Raw genomic sequence first — 19,591 nt, 5'->3', positions numbered from 1 at the left:
ACTTTACAATAAAAATGTCAAGTGACATTAGGGTTGCCAACTATCTCACTCCCAAATACGGGACAAGGTGACGTCACCGCCCCCGCCCCCGCGCCCCACGTGATCTCACCCACGTGAGCCAGCGGCCACATGCTCCCGCTCCACCAATGGTGGCCGCCCGGGAGGTGGGTTGCTACGCAACCTCCGTTAGGCGGCACCCGGGCCTCCGGACCTAGACTGTCCAGAACTAAAATGTCGGAAACCTAGAGTGTCTGGACCTAAACTGTCAGGAGTTACAGCGTCAGGGCCTACAGCATCCGGACCTACAGCGCCCCCCCGGGCCTAATACGGGACAAGGGCGGTCCCGTACGGGACAAACCAATTTAGCCCAAATGTACGGGATGTCCCGGCTAATACGGGACAGTTGGCAACCCTATGTGACATATTGTGAAGTCATCACATAATTCACTAAGTAGCCCAGTACTTGCAGTAAACAAACCACAAACAATGGAGTTAGACTACAAAGTGCTGGAGTAACTCAGCAGGACAGGCAGCTTCTCTGGCGAAAAGGAATGGGTGACATTTCGGGCCGAGATCCTTCTTCAGACTGAGAGTCGGAGGGATGGGGGGGGGGGGGAGTCAGAGAGGTATGAAAAGGTTCAGAACAAATCAGAGGTGACATTGATGACTCTGGAAAGGTGGAGCCCACAATGGTCCATTGTTGGCTGTGGAAGAGGTGACGATGAAGGGATATATGGATGTGAACAGTGGAACTGGCAGGATGACCTGGGGCTGGGGAGAGAGAGGGAAAGCAAGGGTTACTTGAAATGATACAAACCAATGTTCATACCGCTGGGGTGTAAGCTGCCCAAGTGAAATACGAGGTGCTGTTCCTCCAATTTGCGCTGGGCCTCACTCTGACAATGGAGGAGGCCCAGGACAGAAAGGTCAGTGTGGGAATGGCAATGATCAATGGAGCACTCAATGTAATAAAGCTTATGCTGCAGATAGAATGTCTGCACTGTAGATTCACACAGCATGGAAACAGGACCTTCTGCCCAACCCGTTCATGCTGACCAAGATGTCCCTTGTAATCTAGTCCCATTTTCCTGCATTTGGCCCATACACATTTCCTATCTATGTGCCCGTCCAAGTGTCTTTTAAATACTGTTATTCTACCTGCCTCAACTACCTCCTCTGTGGCTCATTCCAAACACCCAGCACCCTTTGAGTGTCCTTCAAATATTCTTACCAAAACCTGCCGCAATACTACCCTGGGAAATGATTCTGTGCATTCACACCGGCCCCATCCCCGAACTCTACCTCCGCTACATCGACGACTGCATTGGTGCTACCTCTTGTACCCATGCAGAACTCGGTTCCCAGGCCTCCACTCCCTCATCTTCACCATGGATGCCCAGTCACTCTACACTTCCATCCCCCACAAGGATGGTCTCGAAGCCCTCCGTTTCTTCCTCGACCGTAGAACCAGCCAATCCCCATCTACCAACACTCTCCTCCGCCTAGCAGAGCTGGTTCTAACCCTCAACAACCTCTCCTTTGACTCCTCCCACTTCCTCCAAACCAGAGGCGTAGCTATGGGCACTCGCATGGGCCCTAGCTACGCCTGCCGCTTTGTCAGGCACGTCGAACAATCCCTGTTCCAGACGTACACTGGCCCCATCCCTGAACTCTACCTCCACTACATCGACAACTGCATTGGTGCTACCACTTGTCCCCATGCAGAACTCCAGCATTTTGTGATACCTTCGATTTGTACCAGCATCTGCAGTTATTTTCCTACACTACTGTACATTCACTTTATCATTTCCTCTCATGATTTTATACACCTCTTCAAGAAATAAAGTCCTAGCCTGCCCAACCTCTCCCTTTGGCTCAGGCCCTTTAGTCCTGGCAACATCCTCGTCAATCTTCTCTGCACCCTTTCCACTTTAACAACATCCTTCCTATATAGGGGTTGCCAACTATCTCATTCCCAAATAAGGGACAAGGTGATGTCACCGCCCCGCGCCCCACGTGACCTCACCCAGCCAGCGGCCACGTGCTCCCGCTCCACCAATGGCGGCCGCCCGGGGCGGGAGGCGGGTTGCTATGCAACCTCCGTTAGGCGGAGCCCGGGCCTCCGGACCTACACAGTCCGGACCTACAGTGTCCGGGCCTACACTGTCCGGGCCTACACTGTCCGGGCCTACACTGTCCGGGCCTACACTGTCCGGGCCTACAGTGGCCCCCGGGCCTACACTGTCCGGGCCTACACTGTCCGGGCCTACACTGTCCGGGCCTACACTGTCCGGGCCTACACTGTCCGGGCCTACACTGTCCGGGCCTACAGTGGCCCCCGGGCCTACATTGTCTGGACCTACAACGTCCGGGCCTACAGCGCTCCCTGGGCCTAATACGGGACATGGGCGGTCCCGTATGGGACATTACAATTTATCCCAAAATACGGGATGTCCTGGCTAATACGAGACAGTTGGCAACCCTATTCCTATAGCAGGGTGACCAAAACTGAACACAATACTCCAAATGCGGCGTTGCCAACTGTGACATAACATTCCAACTTCAGTACGCAATGAGGCTGACTGATGAAACACAAAGCAACTTAAAAGCGATGGGAATGCAGAATTCAAAGCCAAAGAAACTGGAACAAATATTTTCGCCCATAAGGCCATGTGGGAGGAAATTTAATGTGCAGGAAAAAAACTGCAGATGCTAGTTAAAATCGAAGGGAGACACAAAATGCTGGAGTAACTCAGCGGGTCAGGCAGCATCTCACGAGAGAAGGAATGGGTGATGTTTCGGGTCGAGACCCTTCTTCAGACTGATGTCAAGGGAGGGGGTGGTTCTTGACCTGAAACATCACCCATTCCTTCCCTCCCGAGATGCTGCCTGACCCGCTGAGTTACTCCAGCATTTTGTGTCAAACTCCGGGAGGAAATTTAAGATGTTTGGAAATTTAATTCAAGAGTATCACCTTCTCAAAGCGAGTGAGGGTGAAAAAGACAAATTCTACAACGTTTGTCATCATATTGTAAATTATTGTGGCAGGTTTTAGTGCGAATATTTGCAACGAGATAGCATGCAGTAATGGATGCCAAAACTGGAGACAGAAATATGTAATCTATGTCCTGAGGAAAAGCATGCAAGTGCAAATAACTACTCGAGCCATCATCTGTTAGTGCAACTGCAGATTGTGACACGCTGATGCAAGGGAACCTTCCCAAATTGGTTCCCAAATGAAACATCAGTGTAATGAAGACACAAGAGACTGCAGATGCTGCAATGCTGAGCAAAAAAAATCAAAGTGCTGGAGGCACTCAGCGGGTCAGTCTGAAGAAGGGTCTCGACCCGAAACGTCATCCATTCCTTCTCTCCTAGATGCTGCCTGCCCCGCTGAGTTACTCCAGCATTTTGTGACACCTCGATTTGTACCAGCATCTGCAGTTATTTTCCTACACAGCGGGTCAGGTAGCATCTGTGGAGGGAAATGGACAGGCGGCGTTTCGGACTGGGACCCCTTCTTCAGACTGACGTTGTGGGTCGAGACCCTTCTTCATTCTGAAGAATAGTCCTAACTAGGGTTGCCAACTGTCCCATATTAGCCGGGACATCCCGTAAATTGGGCTAAATTGGTTTGTCCCATACGGGACCGCCCTTGTCCCGTATTAGGCACGGGGTGCGCTGTAGGCCGGGACACTGTAGGCCCAGGGGCCGCTGTAGGCCCAGGGGCCGCTATAGGCCCGGACACTGTAGGCCCGAGGGACACTGTAGGCCCAGACACCCTAGGCCCAGGGGCCGCAGTAGGCCCGGACAGTGTAGGCCCGGAGGCCCGGGCGTCGCCGAACGGAGGTTAAGTAGCAACCCACCTCCCAGCCCGGGCGGCCGCCATTGGTGGGGCGGGAGCACGTGGCCGCTGGCTGGGTGAGGTCACGTGGGGCGCGGGGCGGTGACGCCACCTTTTGTCCCTTATTTGGGAGTGAGAAAGTTGGCAACCCTAGTCCCAACGCACAACGATGTCTGTTCATTCCCCTCCGCAGATGCTGCCTGACCTGCTGAGTTCCCCCAGCACTTTGTTTTTTTGGAATCATCAGGTTTTTTTGATGGGGCATTCATGGAGCACAGGAACAAGCACTTCAGCCCACAATATCTGTGCTGAACAAGATGCCAAAGTAAACTAAATCATCTGCTTGCACGTGATGCATACAACTTCAGTCCCTGCATATCGCAATCATACTTTATTAGCCAAGTATGTTTTGCAACATACGAGGAATTTGATTTGCCATACAGTCATACCAATAAAAAGCAACAGGACACACAAAATGCATTTTAACATGAACATCCAGCACAATGACTCCTCCACATTCCTCACTGTGATGGAAGGCAACAGAAAGGTTCAATCTCCTCCATTCTTTGTTCTGCGGTCGAGGGCCTTGAGCCTTCTAGATTTTTAGATTTTTAGAGATACAGGGCGGAAACAGGCCCTTCGGCCCACCGAGTCTGCGCCGCCCAGCGATCCCCGCACATTAACACTATCTACACACACTACGGACAATTAAAAAAAACTTTTTTTTTACATTTACCCAGTCAATTAACCTACAAACCTGCACGTCTTTGGAGTGTGGGAGGAAACCGAAGATCTCGGAGAAAACCCACGCAGGTCACGGGGAGAATGTACAAACTCCGTACAGACGGCGCCCGTAGTCAGGATCGAACCCGAGTCTCCGGCGCTGCATTCGCTGTAAGGCAGCAACTCTACCGCTGTGCCACCGTGGCGGGACGATCTTACTCCTGTAGCTGGCGGTCGGGCCCTCCGTGTCGGGGCGATCAAGCTCCCGCATTGGGGGGGGAATCTCAGCTCCCCCGCGCAACATATCCATGTGTTTATCTAAAAGCCTCTCTTAAACTTACAATGATCAGCCATGATCACATTGAATGGCGGTGCAGGCTCGAAGGGCTGAATGGCCTACTCCTGCACCTATTGTCTATAAACGGCACTATTGTACCAGCCTCCACTACCGGGAGCAGTTTCCACGCACCCACTTCTCATAAGTTATAGGATTAGAGTTAGGTCATTCAATAGACAATAGACAATAGACAATAGGTGCAGGAGGAGACCATTCGGCCCTTCGAGCCAGCACCACCATTCAATGTGATCATGGCTGATCATTCTCAATCAGTACCCCGTTCCTGCCTTCTCCCCATACCCCCTGACTCCGCTATCCTTAAGAGCTCTATCTAGCTCTCTCTTGAATGCATTCAGAGAATTGGCCTCCACTGCCTTCTGAGGCAGAGAATTCCACAGATTCACAACTCTCTGACTGAAAACGTTTTTCATCATCTCAGTTCTAAATGGCCTACCCCTTATTCTTAAACTGTGGCCCGTTGTTCTGGACTCCCCCAACATTGGGAACATGTTTCCTGCCTCTAACGTGTCCAACCCCTTAATAATCTTATACGTTTCGATAAGACCCGACAAAGTCTACTCCGCTATTCAATTATTGTTGATCTATCCCTCTCGCTCAGCCCCATTCTCCTGCCCTCTCCCCATAATAGTGCAAGGCCTGGATAGAGTGGATGTGGAGAGGATGTTTCCACTAGTGGGAGAGTCTAGGACCAGAGGGCACAGCCTCAGAATATAGAAACATTCACCTGCTAAATAACTTACAAATGCAACAAAAAAAAGAATATAGAAACATAGAAAATAGGTGCAGGAGGAGGCCTTCGAGCCCGCACCACCATTCATTGTGATCAAGGCAGATCATCCACAATCAGTAACCTGTGCCTGCCTTCTCCCCATATCCCTTGATTCCACTAGCCCCTAGAGCTCTATCTAACTCTCTCTTAAATCCATCCAGTGATTTGGCCTCCACTGCCCTCTGTGGCAGAGAATTCCATAAATTCACAACTCTCTGGGTGAAAAAGTTCCTTCTCACCTCCGTTTTAAATGGCCTCCCCTTTATTCTAAGACTGTGGCCCCTGGTTCTGGACTCCCCCAACATTGGGAACATTTTCCTGCATCTAACTTGTCTAGCCCCTTTATAATTTTATATGTTTCTATAAGATTCCCTCTCATCCTTCTAAACTCCAGTGAATACAAGCCTAGTCTTTTCAATCTTTCCTCATATGACAGTCCCGTCATCCCAGGGATCAATCTTGTGAACTTACACTGCACTGCCTCAATTACAAGGATGTCCTTCCTCAAATTAGACCAAAACTGTACACAATACTCCAGATGTGGTCTTACCAGGGCCCTATACAACTGCAGAAGATCCTCTTTACTCCTGTACTGAATATAGAATAAAAGGCCGCACCTTTAGAAAGGAGTTGAGGAGGAATTTCTTTAGTCAGAGGGTGGTGAATCTGTGGAATTCATTGCCACAGAAAGCTGTGGATGCCATCAATGGATATTTTTAAGGCAGAGATAGATTCTTGATTAGTACGAGTGTCAGGGTAATGGGGAGAATGGGATTAGAAGGGAGAGATAGATCAGCCATGATTGAATGGCGGAGTAGGCTTGTGTAGGAAAGAACTGCAGATGCTGGTTTAAATTGAAGGTAGACACAAAATGCTGGAGTAACTCAGCGGGTCAGGCTGCATCTCTGGAGAGAAGGAATGGGTGACGTTTCAGGTCAAGACCCTTCTTCAGACTGATGTCAGGGGAGGGGGCTAGGCTCGGTGATCGTTTCGCTGAACACCTCCGCTCAGTCCATCTTAACAAACCTGATCTCCCGGTGGCTCAACACTTCAACTCCCCCTCCCATGCCAAATCTGACCTCCCTGTCCTGGGCCTCCTCCATTGTCAGAGTGAGGCCCAGCACAAATTGGAGGAACAGCACTTCATATTTCGCTTGGGTAGCTTGCACCCCAGCAGTATGAACATTGACTTCTCTAACTTCAAATAGCCTTTTCTTTCCCCCTCTCTCCATCCCCTCCCCCTTCCCAGTTCTCCCACTAGTCTTCCTGTCTCCCGACTACATTCTATCTTTGTCCCGCCCCCTCCCATGACATCAGTCTGGAGAAGGGTCTCGACCCGAAACGTCACCCATTCCTTCTCTGGCCGAGACGCTGCCTGACCCGCTGAGTTACTCCAGCATTTTGTGTCTACCGGTGGAGTAGACTTGATGGGTCGAATGGCCTCAATCTGTCCCCGTCACTTGCGCATTTATGTTTCTGGATGAAACACAATGAAGAGACTGTGCCGACGTACAAGCCTGTTGTTTGTTTTATCCATTACCAACCGCAAAGTGTTACACCCAACCGAATTAAGCAGGTCTACTTCATGACTCTGCAGTGAGACAGTAACAGGATGTAACAAATTTGATGTGTCAATCTTTCACGCCACTCTCGATTAAAAAAACATGAGGCAAAGCCACTGAGGTTTCATTAAATCTCCAGATGACGGAGCTTAAAAGCAAGCCCATCATTTAGCATAACTCTGGGGTTGTTACAATAATAATTCATGGGACATTTGCAATTCAAATATTGTCTTTGGTATTTATTATTGATAGCTTCCTTGACAGGTGACACATAATCAACAATGTTTTTTTAATGGTTTTAAGATCCACTGAATTCATAATCTAACGGTGCAATGTACCAATTTTATTTTTAAAATAATGATGTTGAATAGTGCAACCATCACTAGGAATATTTTGTCGATGATGAATGACTTTCAATACTAATTTTCATAACGGAAGAAGTTACATTGGCCGTCCAAACTAGAAAGACAATGACTCATTAATAGCTTTAACAGCTGTATTGGATTAGCTTAGCTTGGAGATACGGCGCGGAAAGAGGTCCTTCGGCCCACCGAGTCCGCACCGACCAGCGATCCCCGCGCGTTAATGCTATCCTACACATGTTTTTACACTTACACCAAGCCAATTAACCTACATAACTGTACGTCTTTGGAGTGTGGGAGGAAACCGAAGAGCTCGGTGTAAACCCACGCAGGTCACGGGGAGAACGTGCAATCTCCGTACAGGCAGCACCCGTAGTCGGGATCGAACCTGAGTCTCTGGCGCTGTAAGGCAGCAGCTCTACCGCTGCGCCACCATGTATCTAAAGCACGTGACAATAATAAACTATACTAAAAAAGCTGGTTTAAGTAGGTCTTGTCAAAAGTGAAGGTAGACACAAAATGCTGGAGTAACTCAGCGGGTCAGGCAGCGTCTCGGGGAGGGAAGGAATGGGTGACGTTTCGGGTCGAGACCCTCCTTCAGACTCGCTGAATTCTCGTCGGAGAGAGGAGGAGGAGAACTTCTTCAAAGATCTTGTCAAAAGTGCCCCCAGCTTTGGTCCTACTGCCTCCTGCAGCATCTGATCCAGGTCCCACTGACTTGCCTCTCCCATTCTCCCAGTTTAGTTTAGTGTATTATCATGTGTACAGAGGTACAGTGAAAAGCTTTTGTTGCGTGCTATCCAGGGAGCGGAAAGACAACACGTGGGTACAATCTTTTACAAGGTTCACGGAACAGCATGGCCTAGTTTCTCAGTGTCGGTTACAATCGATCCATTTACAGTGTGCCGAAGCATGATAAGGGAATAGACACAAAAAGCTGGAGTAACTCAGCGTGACAGGCAGCATCTTTGGAGAGAAGGAATGGGTGACCAGCATTTGCAGTTCCTTCCCACACATGTTAAGGGAATAATAATAATAATAATAATAATAATAATAATAATAATAATAATAATAATAATAATAATAATAATAATAATTATTATTATTATTATTATTATTATTATTTATTGTCATTGCAACGAGTACAACGAAATTAAAAAATAGCCAATCCTGACGGTGCGTAAAAACATATATGCAATAAATGCAAAAACAAATAAATACAATTATATTAAGTACAAAAGTTTTAACAGTGTTGCCTAGTGCAGAAGGTAGTGTTCAGTTCTCGTATGGCCCTGGGGTAAAAACTGTTCTTAAGTCTGTTTGTTCGGGATTTGATCGACCTGAAACGTCGACCAGAGGGCAGATGAACAAACAGACGGTAAAGTCAGGTAAAGTCAGGTTCATGCAAGGTAAAGTCAGCAAAGTCTGATCAAGGATAGTCCAAGGGTCACCAAAGAGGTAGATATCTGAGGGGAGTTTAAGATCATAGTTAAAGTAAGAAGTGTTGCTGTGGGAGCAGAGATTTAAGAGTGTGGAGTGATTGTAATATGTGATTGCCGAAAAGCTATAACCGCACCTCGGTACACGTGACAATAAATTAAACTGATGCACAAAGTCTTTTACCCACAGTAGGGGATTCAAGATCCAGAGGACCGAGGTTTAAGGTGAGGGGGGAAAGATTTAATAGGAACAATTTATTTAACAGAAATGGTCTTGGAACAAGTTGTTGGAGGAGGTAGTTGAGGCCGATACTACCGCAACTTTTAAGAAACATTTAGACGGGTACATGGATAGGACAGGTTTAGAGGGATATGGATCAAACGCAGGCAGGTGGGACTAGTGTAGATGGGACATGTAGGTCGGCATGGGCCAGATGGGTCAAAGGGCCTGTTTCCACGCTGTGTTAAGATTCCCCACCAAGGTGGTGTTGCAGCATGGCAACTCTTTCCCAGAGTACCATCTGATACCCTTCTAAAATCTCTTTTTATCTATTAGACAATAGACAATAGGTGCAGGAGGAGGCCATTCGGCCCTTCGAGCCAGCACTGCCATTCAATGTGATCATGGCTGATCATTCTCAATCAGTACCCCGTTCCTGCCTTCTCCCCATACCCACTGACTCCGCTATCCTTAAGAGCTCTATCCAGCTCTCTCTTGAATGCATTCAGAAAATTGGCCTCCACTGTCTTCTGCCTATTATATTTCAGTTTGAACTGATTGCATTTAGGTACGGTATATCTGATCTGATGGATAGGACCTGTTTCCACACTTTTCACTGTGCCTTGGCCTGCAAAGTCGGCCTCGGAGGTCGGCTATTGGAACGGACTGTTGGATCTAAATCATTTAGTTTAGTTTAGAGATACAGCACGGAAACAGGCCCTTCGGCCCACCGGGTCCGCGCCAACCAGCGATCCCCGCACATTAACACTATCCTACACCCACCAGGGACAATTTTTACATTTACCAAGCCAATTAACCTACAAACCTGTACGTCTTTGGAGTGTGGGAGGAAACCGGAGCACCCGGAGAAAACCCACGTGGGTCACGGGGAGAACGTACAAACTCCGTACAGACAGCACCCGTAGTCAGGATCGAACCCGAGTCTCCGGCGCTGCATTCGCTGTAAGGCAGCAACTCTACCGCTGCGCCACCGTGCCGCCTCATTTGTGTAACGGTTTTTGAAAAAAACTCTAATCTTTTTAAATTGTTGTAGAGGTGTGGTGTACCGTTGAACATTTGGTTCAGAACGGGGTATCAACCTGAAATGTAACTTTCTGCTGCTTTACAGATGTTGCCCGAGTCTGTTAACTTAGTTTAGAGACACAACATGGACGCAGGCCCTTCAGCCCACCAAGTCCGTTCTGACCAGCCATCACCCTGTACACCAGCACCATCCTACACACTAGGAACATAGAAAATAGGTGCAGGAGTAGGCCATTTGGCCCTTCGAGCCTGCACCGCCATTCAATATAATCATGACTGATCATCCAACTCAGTATCCCGTACCTGCCTTCTCTCCATACCCCCTGATCCCTTTAGCCACAAGGGCCACATCTAACTCCCTCTTAAATATAGCCAATGAACTGGCCTCAACTACCTTCTGTGGCAGAGAATTCCACAGATTCACCACTCTCTGTGTGAAAAAAAACGTTCTCATCTCGGTCCTAAAAGACTTCCCCCTTATCCTTAAACTGTGACCCCTTGTTCTGGACTTCCCCAACGATTTACAGAAGCCAATGAACCTACGGACCTGCACGTCTTTGGAGTGTGGGAGGAAACCGGAGCTCCCGGAGAAAACCCACACAGTCACAGGGAGAACGCACAAACTCTGTACAAACCCCGCTACCAAAGCCGAGAGTCTAAATGATGGCAGGTGAAAGAACGTCCAAGAGATCAAAGGAGGGGACGACGTTGAGACCGACACCGAGAAACTCGCCCATGCTGTTCCGTGAACCTTGCAAAAGATTGTACCCACGTACAGGCTTTCCGCTGACTGGTCAGCATGCAACAAAAGCTTTTCACTGCACCTCGGTGCACGAGACAATAAACTAAACGGAAGATGATCTCAATCTCGACAGGGCCTTCACGAACAGCTGCAGGATTGTCAACAACACTACTTTAACAGCATGAAGAGGCATTAAGGCGATTTAATGCAAACTTTCTAAATTTTTAGATCTATTTAGATTTAGAGATACAGCGCGGAAACAGGCCCTTCGGCCCACCGAGTCCGCGCCGCCCAGCGATCCCCGCACATTAACACTATCCTACACACACTAGGGACAATTTTTTAAAAACATTTTACCCAGTCAATTAACCTACAAATCTGTACGTCTTTGGAGTGTGGGAGGAAACCGAAGATCTCGGAGAAAACCCACGCAGGTCACGGGGTGAACGTACAAACTCCGTACAGACGGCGCCCGTAGTCAGGATCGAACCCGAGTCTCTGGCGCTGCATTCGCTGTAAGGCAGCAACTCTACCGCTGCGCCACCGTGAAAATAAATGTGTCAGCCTTAAATCATTTCTCACGACCCAGAAGCCTAATTGCCACTGTTGTACTCTCAAGGTACTCTTAAAGTGTGGCTGTCGATTTGTCGAGTACGTCTAATCAGGTCAACGCAGGCTGTGCGTGATCGTTACTAAATCCCTTCGGCCACTTTGCAGAAGGAGCCGCCTGGGTGGTGTCACGCGCTGTACTGATGGGTGCCCCACTGAAACCATCGCCCCAATCTCACCCCCCCCCCCCCCCCCCCGGTCTTGCTCGTACACCACTGCTCTTATTGTGCCATTCGGCCCATCAAGTCTACTCCAACATTCATAGTGTCAGAGAATCATGCAGCATGGAAACAGGCCGAGTGAGCCAACTCAATCAGCGATAGGAGCAGATTTAGGCCATTCGGCCCATCAAGTCTACTCCGCCATTCAATCATGGCTGATCTATCTCTCCCCCTCAACCCCACTCTCCCGCCTTCTCCCCATAACCCCTGACCCCCGTTCTAATCCACAATCTATCTCTCCATCTCTACCTTTGAAATATCCATTGATGGCCTCCACAGCCATCTGGGGCAATGAATTCCACAGATTCACCACTCTCTGACTGAAGAAATTCCTCCTCATCCCCTTCCTAAAGGAACGTCCTTTAATTCTGAGGCTCTGACCTCTGGTATTGGACTCTCCCACCAGTGGAAACATCCTCTCCATATCCACTCTATCCAGGCCTTGCCCATGTCGACCACGATGCCCCATCTAAGCTAGCCCCACCTGCCCGCATCTGCCCCATATCCCTCGAGATTTTCCTATCCAAATGTTTTTTTTAATGTTTTAATAATACCTCCCTCAACTACCTCCTCTGGCAGCTCGTCCCATATATCCACCTATAGTCTCTGGTTTTCATTCCCCTTCATTGGGTGTATTCATCTCATCTATTTCACCTCATTATTTCATACAAGTTCTATAAGATCACCCTTTAACCTCCTGCGCTCCAAGGAATAAAGTCCTAGCCTGCTCAACCTCTCCCTACAGCTCAGGCCCTCGAGTCCTGGCGACATTCTCGTAAATCTTCTCCACAATTCTATTATTCAATAGAACATGATCAGTGCGGGTGTCAGGGGTTATGGGGAGAAGGCAGGAGAATGGGGTTAGGAGGGAGGAATGGATCAGCCGTGATTGAATGGCGGATTAGACTTGATAGGTCGAATGGAATAATTCTACTATCATTTATGACCTGATGAACAGAGGGCATAAGAAGGGTCCCGATCCAAAACGACACCTCTGGAGAATGTGGATAGGTGACGTTTCACAGAGTGCTGGAGTAACTCAGCGGGTCAGGCAGCATCTCTAGAGAACATGGATAGGTGACGTTTCACAGAGTGCTGGAGTAACTCAGCGGGTCAGGCAGCATCTCTGGAGAACATGGATAGATGATGTTTCAAGTCGGGACCCTCTTTCAAACCCAGTCCCAATCTAAAATGTCGCCCATCCATGTTCTCCAGAGATGCTGCCTGACCCGCTGAATTACTCCAGCACTCTGTGAAACGTCACCTATCCATGTTCTCCACATATGCTGCCTGACCCGCTGAGTTACTCCAGCACTTAGTGTCTATCTATAGGATACAGGGCAGTGAACAGTTCAGGAACATGCCTTTTGCCCACAATATCTGCGCCCAACACAAAGCCTGGACAAACCAATATCATCCGCCTGCACATCATCCATATCCCTCCAGATCAGTACCTATTTAAAAGCTTCATTAATAGAAAAATGGATGCAGGAGTAGGCCATTCGGCCCTTCGAGCCAACACCGCCATTCAATGTGATCATGGCTGATCATTAGGGTTGCCAACTTCCTCACTCCCCAAATATGAGACAAGGCAACGTCACTGACCCGCGCCCCACGTGACCTCACCCAGCCAGCGGCCACCTGTTCCCGCTCCACCAATGGCGGCCGCCCGGGCCAAGAGGCGGGTTGCTAAGCAACCTCCGTTCGGCGGCGCCAGGGCCTCCGGGCCTACACTGTCCGGAGGTAAAATGTCGGAAACCTAGAGAGACGGGATCTAAACTGTCCGGACCTACAGCGTCGGGGCCTACAGCGTCCGGGCCTAATACGGGACAGTTGGCAACCTTACCTGCTAGTCACATTGGTGACTATGCTAGATCCACTGTAATCATGTACAGTCTGTCCACTGACTGGATAGCTGGTAACAAAAAACCTTTTCACTGTACCTCGGTACACTAGTGAGAGATTCTAGGACCAGAGGCCACAGCCTCAGAATTAAAGGACGTGCCTTTAGAAAGGAGATAAGGAGGAATTTATTTAGTCAGAGGGTGGTGAATCTGTGGAATTCATTGCCACAGACGGCTGTCGAGGCCAAGTCAATGGATATTTTTAAGGCAGGGGTAGATAAATTCTTGATTAGTACAGGTGTTATGGGGAGAGGGTAGGGAAATGGGGTTGAGAGGAAAAGATGGATCAGCCATGGTTCAATGGCGGAGTAGACATAGAAACCTAGAAAATAGGTGCTGGAGGAGGCCATTTGGCCCTTCGAGCCAGCAACGCCATTCATTGTGATCATGGCTGATCATCCTAAATCAGTAACCCGTGCCTGCCTTCTCCCCATACCCCTTGATTCCACTAGCCCCTAGAGCTCTATTTAACTCTCTTTTAAATTCATCCAGTGAATTGGCCTCCACTGCCTTTTGTGGCAGAGAAATCCACAAATTTACAACTCTCTGGGTGAAAAAGTTTCTTCTCACCTCAGTTTTAAATGGCCTCCCCTTTATTCTTGGACTGTGTGGCCCCGGTTCTGGACTCGCCCCCCCCCCCCCCCGCCACTGGGAACATTTTTCCTGCATCTGGACTTGATGGACCGAATGGCCTAATTCTGCTCCCGGAACTGATGGAAGCGTTCTTGTCAGCGCTCAATCGACCCGTGAGGCCACTTTCAGAGACGGGCTCGGCAGGTTTACCAGGCATCCTTTAGAAGGATGAGAGGAGATCTTATCGAAACATATAAGATTATTAAGGGGTTGGACACGTTAGAGGCAGGAAACATGTTCCCAATGTTGGGGGAAGTCCAGAACCAGGGGCCACAGTTTATGAATAAGGGCCAGGCCATTTAGAACTGAGACGAGGAAAAAACTTTTTCAGTCAGAGAGTTGTGAATCTGTGGAATTCTCTGCCTCAGAAGGCAGTGGAGGCCAATTCTCTGAATGCATTCAAGAGAGAGCTGGATAGAGCTCTTAAGGATAGCGGAGTCAGGGGGTACGGGGAGAGGGCAGGAACGGGGTACTGATTGAGAATGATCAGCCATGATCACATTGAATGGCGGTGCTGGCTCGAAGGGCCGAATGGCCTCCTCCTGCACCTATTGTCTATTGTCTATTGTCTATTGCAACAGCTAATGGATTACAACACAGGAGCTGAGTCACACGTATCCAAGTTCAGCTCCGATGGCCAGGTTACCACACATACACACACGCACACGCACACACACACGTAGTTGCCGTTCTGTATGTAAACATTACACATGAGTGGCTTCGGAACGATAGAATATTAATGCAGGCCAGCTGCAAACCCCCGCAGAATTCAAACAGGAAGCAAAACGCTCCCTTCAGCCAAAAAGCAACCAAAAAAGTGCCTCAAATTACTGACCTCTTTTTGTTTTTTAATCAAAAAAATTTATTCAATTATTTTTAAAACAATATTTACGATGCAATAAAACACAAAACAGAACCCCTCCACCAGAATACAATACAAACAAACATGCCGAATGAAACTATATACAAGTATATTACAATCCTTGTCCAGGGTGCTTCCAATCCCCCCCCCCAGGCAGTCCCGGACACCCCCCAGGGCACCCGTGAGCAGCGCGCAGTCCCTCTCCGACACCACCCCGGGTGCGGACGCAACCCCGGGATAAAGGGGGCAGGCAGCCGGCTCGGGCAGAGCCCTCTTCCGACCTTAAATCACTCACCTCTTGGACCTCCGCAGCCTGATCCTGCTGAGAAAATGTGGCAAGGAGATGTTGGAGAGGGCGGACCACAGGCCGGAGTCGGACATGGTCCAGACGGGACGGGCAACGCTTCAGTCCACCCGGGGAACAGAGGCGGCCCTTCCGCGGCTCGGCCGAGGCGACGACTCCCGCGACCAGCCTCCGACGGGAAGCATTTCTCCCCCGCTCGCCAGATCAGTCCAGCGCTGGGCGCCTGCCACGAACAAAAACCCCTGGTCCAAGTTTTTTTGACAACACTGCGCTGCCTTTAAAGGGAACGCACTCTGTTCCTAAGAGAGACACACATAAACGCCGGAGTAACCCAGCAGCTCAGGAGGCATCTCCGGGGAGAAGGAACGGTGTTTTGGGGTCGAGACCCTTCTTCAGACACTTTTGTTCCACTTTGCTTGTTGTTCTGCTCGCTCTCTGAAGGAGTCCAGTTACACCTTCATTTGCAGCGGCGGAGGGGCCAGGCTGCACGCACACACACACACACAATGCCCCACAGTCAGAGACACCTCAGCACTGAGGTAAAGCGTCTATCCGGAGTTCACCGCTCCCTGCAGTCACGAGAGAGCCACCCGCACAACTGAAGCCGAGTTCAGAGCAGGAGGTCAGACACTCCGTCCATCCGTCCGCACTGCCCATTTCTGACCTCAGATATCGCAAGTCAAACAAGCACCACACGTTAAATAGACAAACGACTTCCCCCTTCCCCCTGAAAACGCATTTTCAATTCTTTCCACCCTCCCCCCCAGGCAACTCCTGCACATATAGCAAACCCTTGACTGCTTCCAGCAGAACAAAGCTTGCTCTCAAAGCAGGGCAGGTACAAGATGAACCAATGAATGAATAACCTTAACCGGAATTACATTACTCACTGTCAACAATGAGAGGCAGTAAAAAAGAAAGCAGTAAAACACACAATCACAAACACCAACAAGGGGCCACAGTTTAAGAATACCATTTGGAACTGAGGTGAGGAAAAACTTTTTCAGTCAGAGAGTTGTGAATCTGTGGAATTCTCAGCCTCAGAAGGCAGTGGAGGCCAATTCTCTGAATGCATTCAAGAGAGAGCTGGATAGAGCTCTTAAGGATAGCGGAGTCAGGGGGTACGGGGAGAAGGCAGGAACAGGGTACTGATTGAGAATGATCAGCCATGATCACATTGAATGGCGGTCCTGGCTCGAAGGGCCGAATGGCCTCCTCCTGCACCTATTGTCTATTGTCTATTGTCTAAAACAAAAAGAAACATCCATCGCAGTGAGTCTCCTCCAGTCACCTCCTCACTGTGATGGGAGGCCAGAATGTCTTCTAGACAATACACAATAGGTGCAGGAGGATGCCATTCGGCCCTTCGAGCCAGCACCGCCATTCAATGTGATCATGGCTGATCATTCTCAATCTTTCTTCTCTCTTCCCTGCCGTCTTCTCCTGCGGTCAGTGAGTCGAAATTGCCACATCGGGGCGGTCGTGGCTCCCGACATTGAAGCCCCCGCCGGCGATGGAAAATCCCGCGGCCTATTCCAGGCCGCGCTGGACGGTGAAAAGTCCGCAGTGGGCCAACCCAAGCCCCGCGATTCGGGGCGGGCGAAGACGCCAGCACTGCCGGAGCTGCCGATGTCGTCCCCCACCCTGGGGCATGCGAGCCTCCGGCGCCCACAGGGCCCGCAGTGTAGTGCAGGAGATCACACTCAGCCAGTACTGGGAATCCTGGTCCAAATACAAGCCTTGCGTGGTCACACAACGAGTTTCACAGAGCTCTCTCTATTATTATCATCCCAATGGATATATACATACATACATCTTAACACATCTTTAGCTGTCAACCCTGGTCCTTCTGCAGATGTGTCTTGGAGCCTGTGTTTGGAGTTATATCGAAGGTAGACAGAAAATGCTGGAGTATCTCAGCAGCTCAGGCAGCATCTCTGGAGAGGAGAGTGAATGGGTAACGTCACCCATTCCTTCTCTCCAGAGATGCTGCCTGACCCGCTGAGTTACTCCAGCATTTTGTGTCTACCTTTGATTTAAACCAGCATCTGCAGTTCTTTCCTACGTATTTTGTGTTATGATTGATTGATTGATTGATTGATTGATTGATTGATTGATTGATTGATTGATTGATTGATTGATTGATTGATTGATTGATTGATTGATTGATACTTTGTTGTCTTGCTACAGCTGTTGCATAACAGTCAGTTCAAGTAAGGGCTTGCTCGGTGGCGCAGCAGTAGAGTTGCTGCCTTGCAGCGCCAGAGATCCGGGTTTGATCCTGACTACGGGTACTGTCTGTGCGGAGTTTGTACGTTCTCCCCGTGACCTGCGTGTTTTTTTCTCCGGGATCTCCGGTTTCCTCCCACACTCCAAAGACGTAAAGGTTTGTAGGTTAATTGGCTGGGTACAAATGTGAATTGTCCCTAGTGTGTGTAGGATAGTGTTAGTATGCGGGGATCGCTGGTCGGTGCGGGACTTGGTGGGGCCGATGGGCCTGTCTCCGCGCTGTATCTCTACAATTAAACTAAAGTGATCCACCCCTCGTTAATGGAGATGCAAGAGACTTCAGATGCTGGTGCCTTGAGCAATAGACAGCAGGTCAGGTCAAGTAGCATCACTGGAGGGAAACTGACAAACGATGCCTTGGGTCGGTATCCTTCTTCAGATCCCACCTGAAACATCATGCTCATAAGTTATAAGCAGAATTAGGCCACTCGGCTCATCAAGTCTACTCCGCCATTCAATCATGGCTGATCTATCTTTCCCTCTCAACCCCATTCTCCTGCCTTCTCCCCATAACCCCTGACACCCCGTACTAGGTCTGAAGAAGGGTCTCGACCCGAAACGTCACCCATTCCTTCTCTCCAGAGATGCTGCCTGACCCGCTGAGTTACTCCAGCTTTTTGTGATGCCTTCGATTTGTACCAACATCTGCAGTTATTTTCCTACACCCCGTACTAATCAAGATACTTAGGGGAAAAAACTACAGATGCTGGTTTAAATCGAAGGTAGACACAAAAACCTAGAGTACCCCAGCAGGTCAGGCAGCATCTCGGGAGAGAAGGAATGGGTGATGTTTCGGGTCGAGACTCTTCTTCAGACTGATGTCAAGGGAGGGGGAGGGTCTTGACCTGAAACGTCCCCCAATCCTCCTCTCCCGAGACGCTGCCTGGCCCGCTGAGTAACTCCAGCTTATAGTGTCTACCTAATCAAGATACCGCCTGACCTGCTGAGTAACTACAGTGGTTTTTCGTGTAAAGTGGAGTTCCTGTATCTACCAAATGTGAAGAAACAAAATGAGGAAAGAGGAAACGGAATTATGAGATAGTTAATGTACGTCATTTCTGAAACTGCAAAAGCCCCAAAAAAACATGTTTCAAGCTCATAACTCTTCTGGGGCTGTATTAATTATCATCAGTTTATAACAGAGAAATGCCTTTGTTTTTAACACAAAACATGCAGCAGTCAAAATACATACACGTATTCCTTTAGAGGTAGTTTAGTTTAGTTTAGTTTAGTGTCACGTGCATCAAGGTATACAGAAAAGCTTCTGTTGCTTGTTATCCAGTCAGCAGAAAGACAATACGTGATTACAATCAAGCTGCCCACAGTGTACAGAGGCGGGACAAAGGGACTAACATTAGTGCAAGATATAGTCCATCAGTTATTGTACCTCATTGTAGACCCTCCGTACGGACAGCACCTGGGTCTCCGGCGCTGCATTCGCTGTAAGGCAGCACCTCTACCGCTGCGCCACCGTGACCGCCCTAAATATCTAACCCCTGTGATAAGAGCCATGCTGAGAGATACACAAAAAGCCGAGGGACATGCTTTTACACGAGCATTTGGTGTCTGTCCTCCATTACTTTGTTTTACTCCAGATTCAAGCGTCTGCTAGCTTTATCTATTGGCTGACACTATTCACGTCATTCCCTTTATCCTGTATCTATACAGTGTAAACGGCTCGATTGTAATCATGTGTTATCCAGTTC

The 19,591-nt window shown here is 49.1% G+C and overlaps 1 protein-coding gene across 11 annotated transcripts in view; it reads right to left on the bottom strand.

The window, feature by feature from the left end:
- Window positions 1-19,591, bottom strand: part of LOC144592204 (microtubule-associated serine/threonine-protein kinase 4-like) — a 344,807-nt gene that overhangs the window by 168,843 nt on the left and 156,373 nt on the right. The window contains exon 1 of one of the 11 annotated variants that reach the window (XM_078396723.1): window positions 15,588-15,863. The exons of 9 other annotated variants lie outside the window; for them this stretch is intronic. In XM_078396723.1, coding sequence (XP_078252849.1) covers window positions 15,588-15,673 — 86 coding nt within the window. In that variant the 5' untranslated portion in view covers window positions 15,674-15,863. Of the gene's footprint in view, window positions 1-15,587; window positions 15,864-19,591 lie in introns of those variants that run through there. One more of the 11 variants, XM_078396724.1, reaches the window with a different exon arrangement.

The sequence above is a fragment of the Rhinoraja longicauda genome, chromosome 3 (assembly GCF_053455715.1).
Source record: "Rhinoraja longicauda isolate Sanriku21f chromosome 3, sRhiLon1.1, whole genome shotgun sequence".
NCBI classification, from domain to species: domain Eukaryota; kingdom Metazoa; phylum Chordata; class Chondrichthyes; order Rajiformes; family Arhynchobatidae; genus Rhinoraja; species Rhinoraja longicauda.
This window is presented reverse-complemented; position numbering and strand designations above follow the sequence as displayed.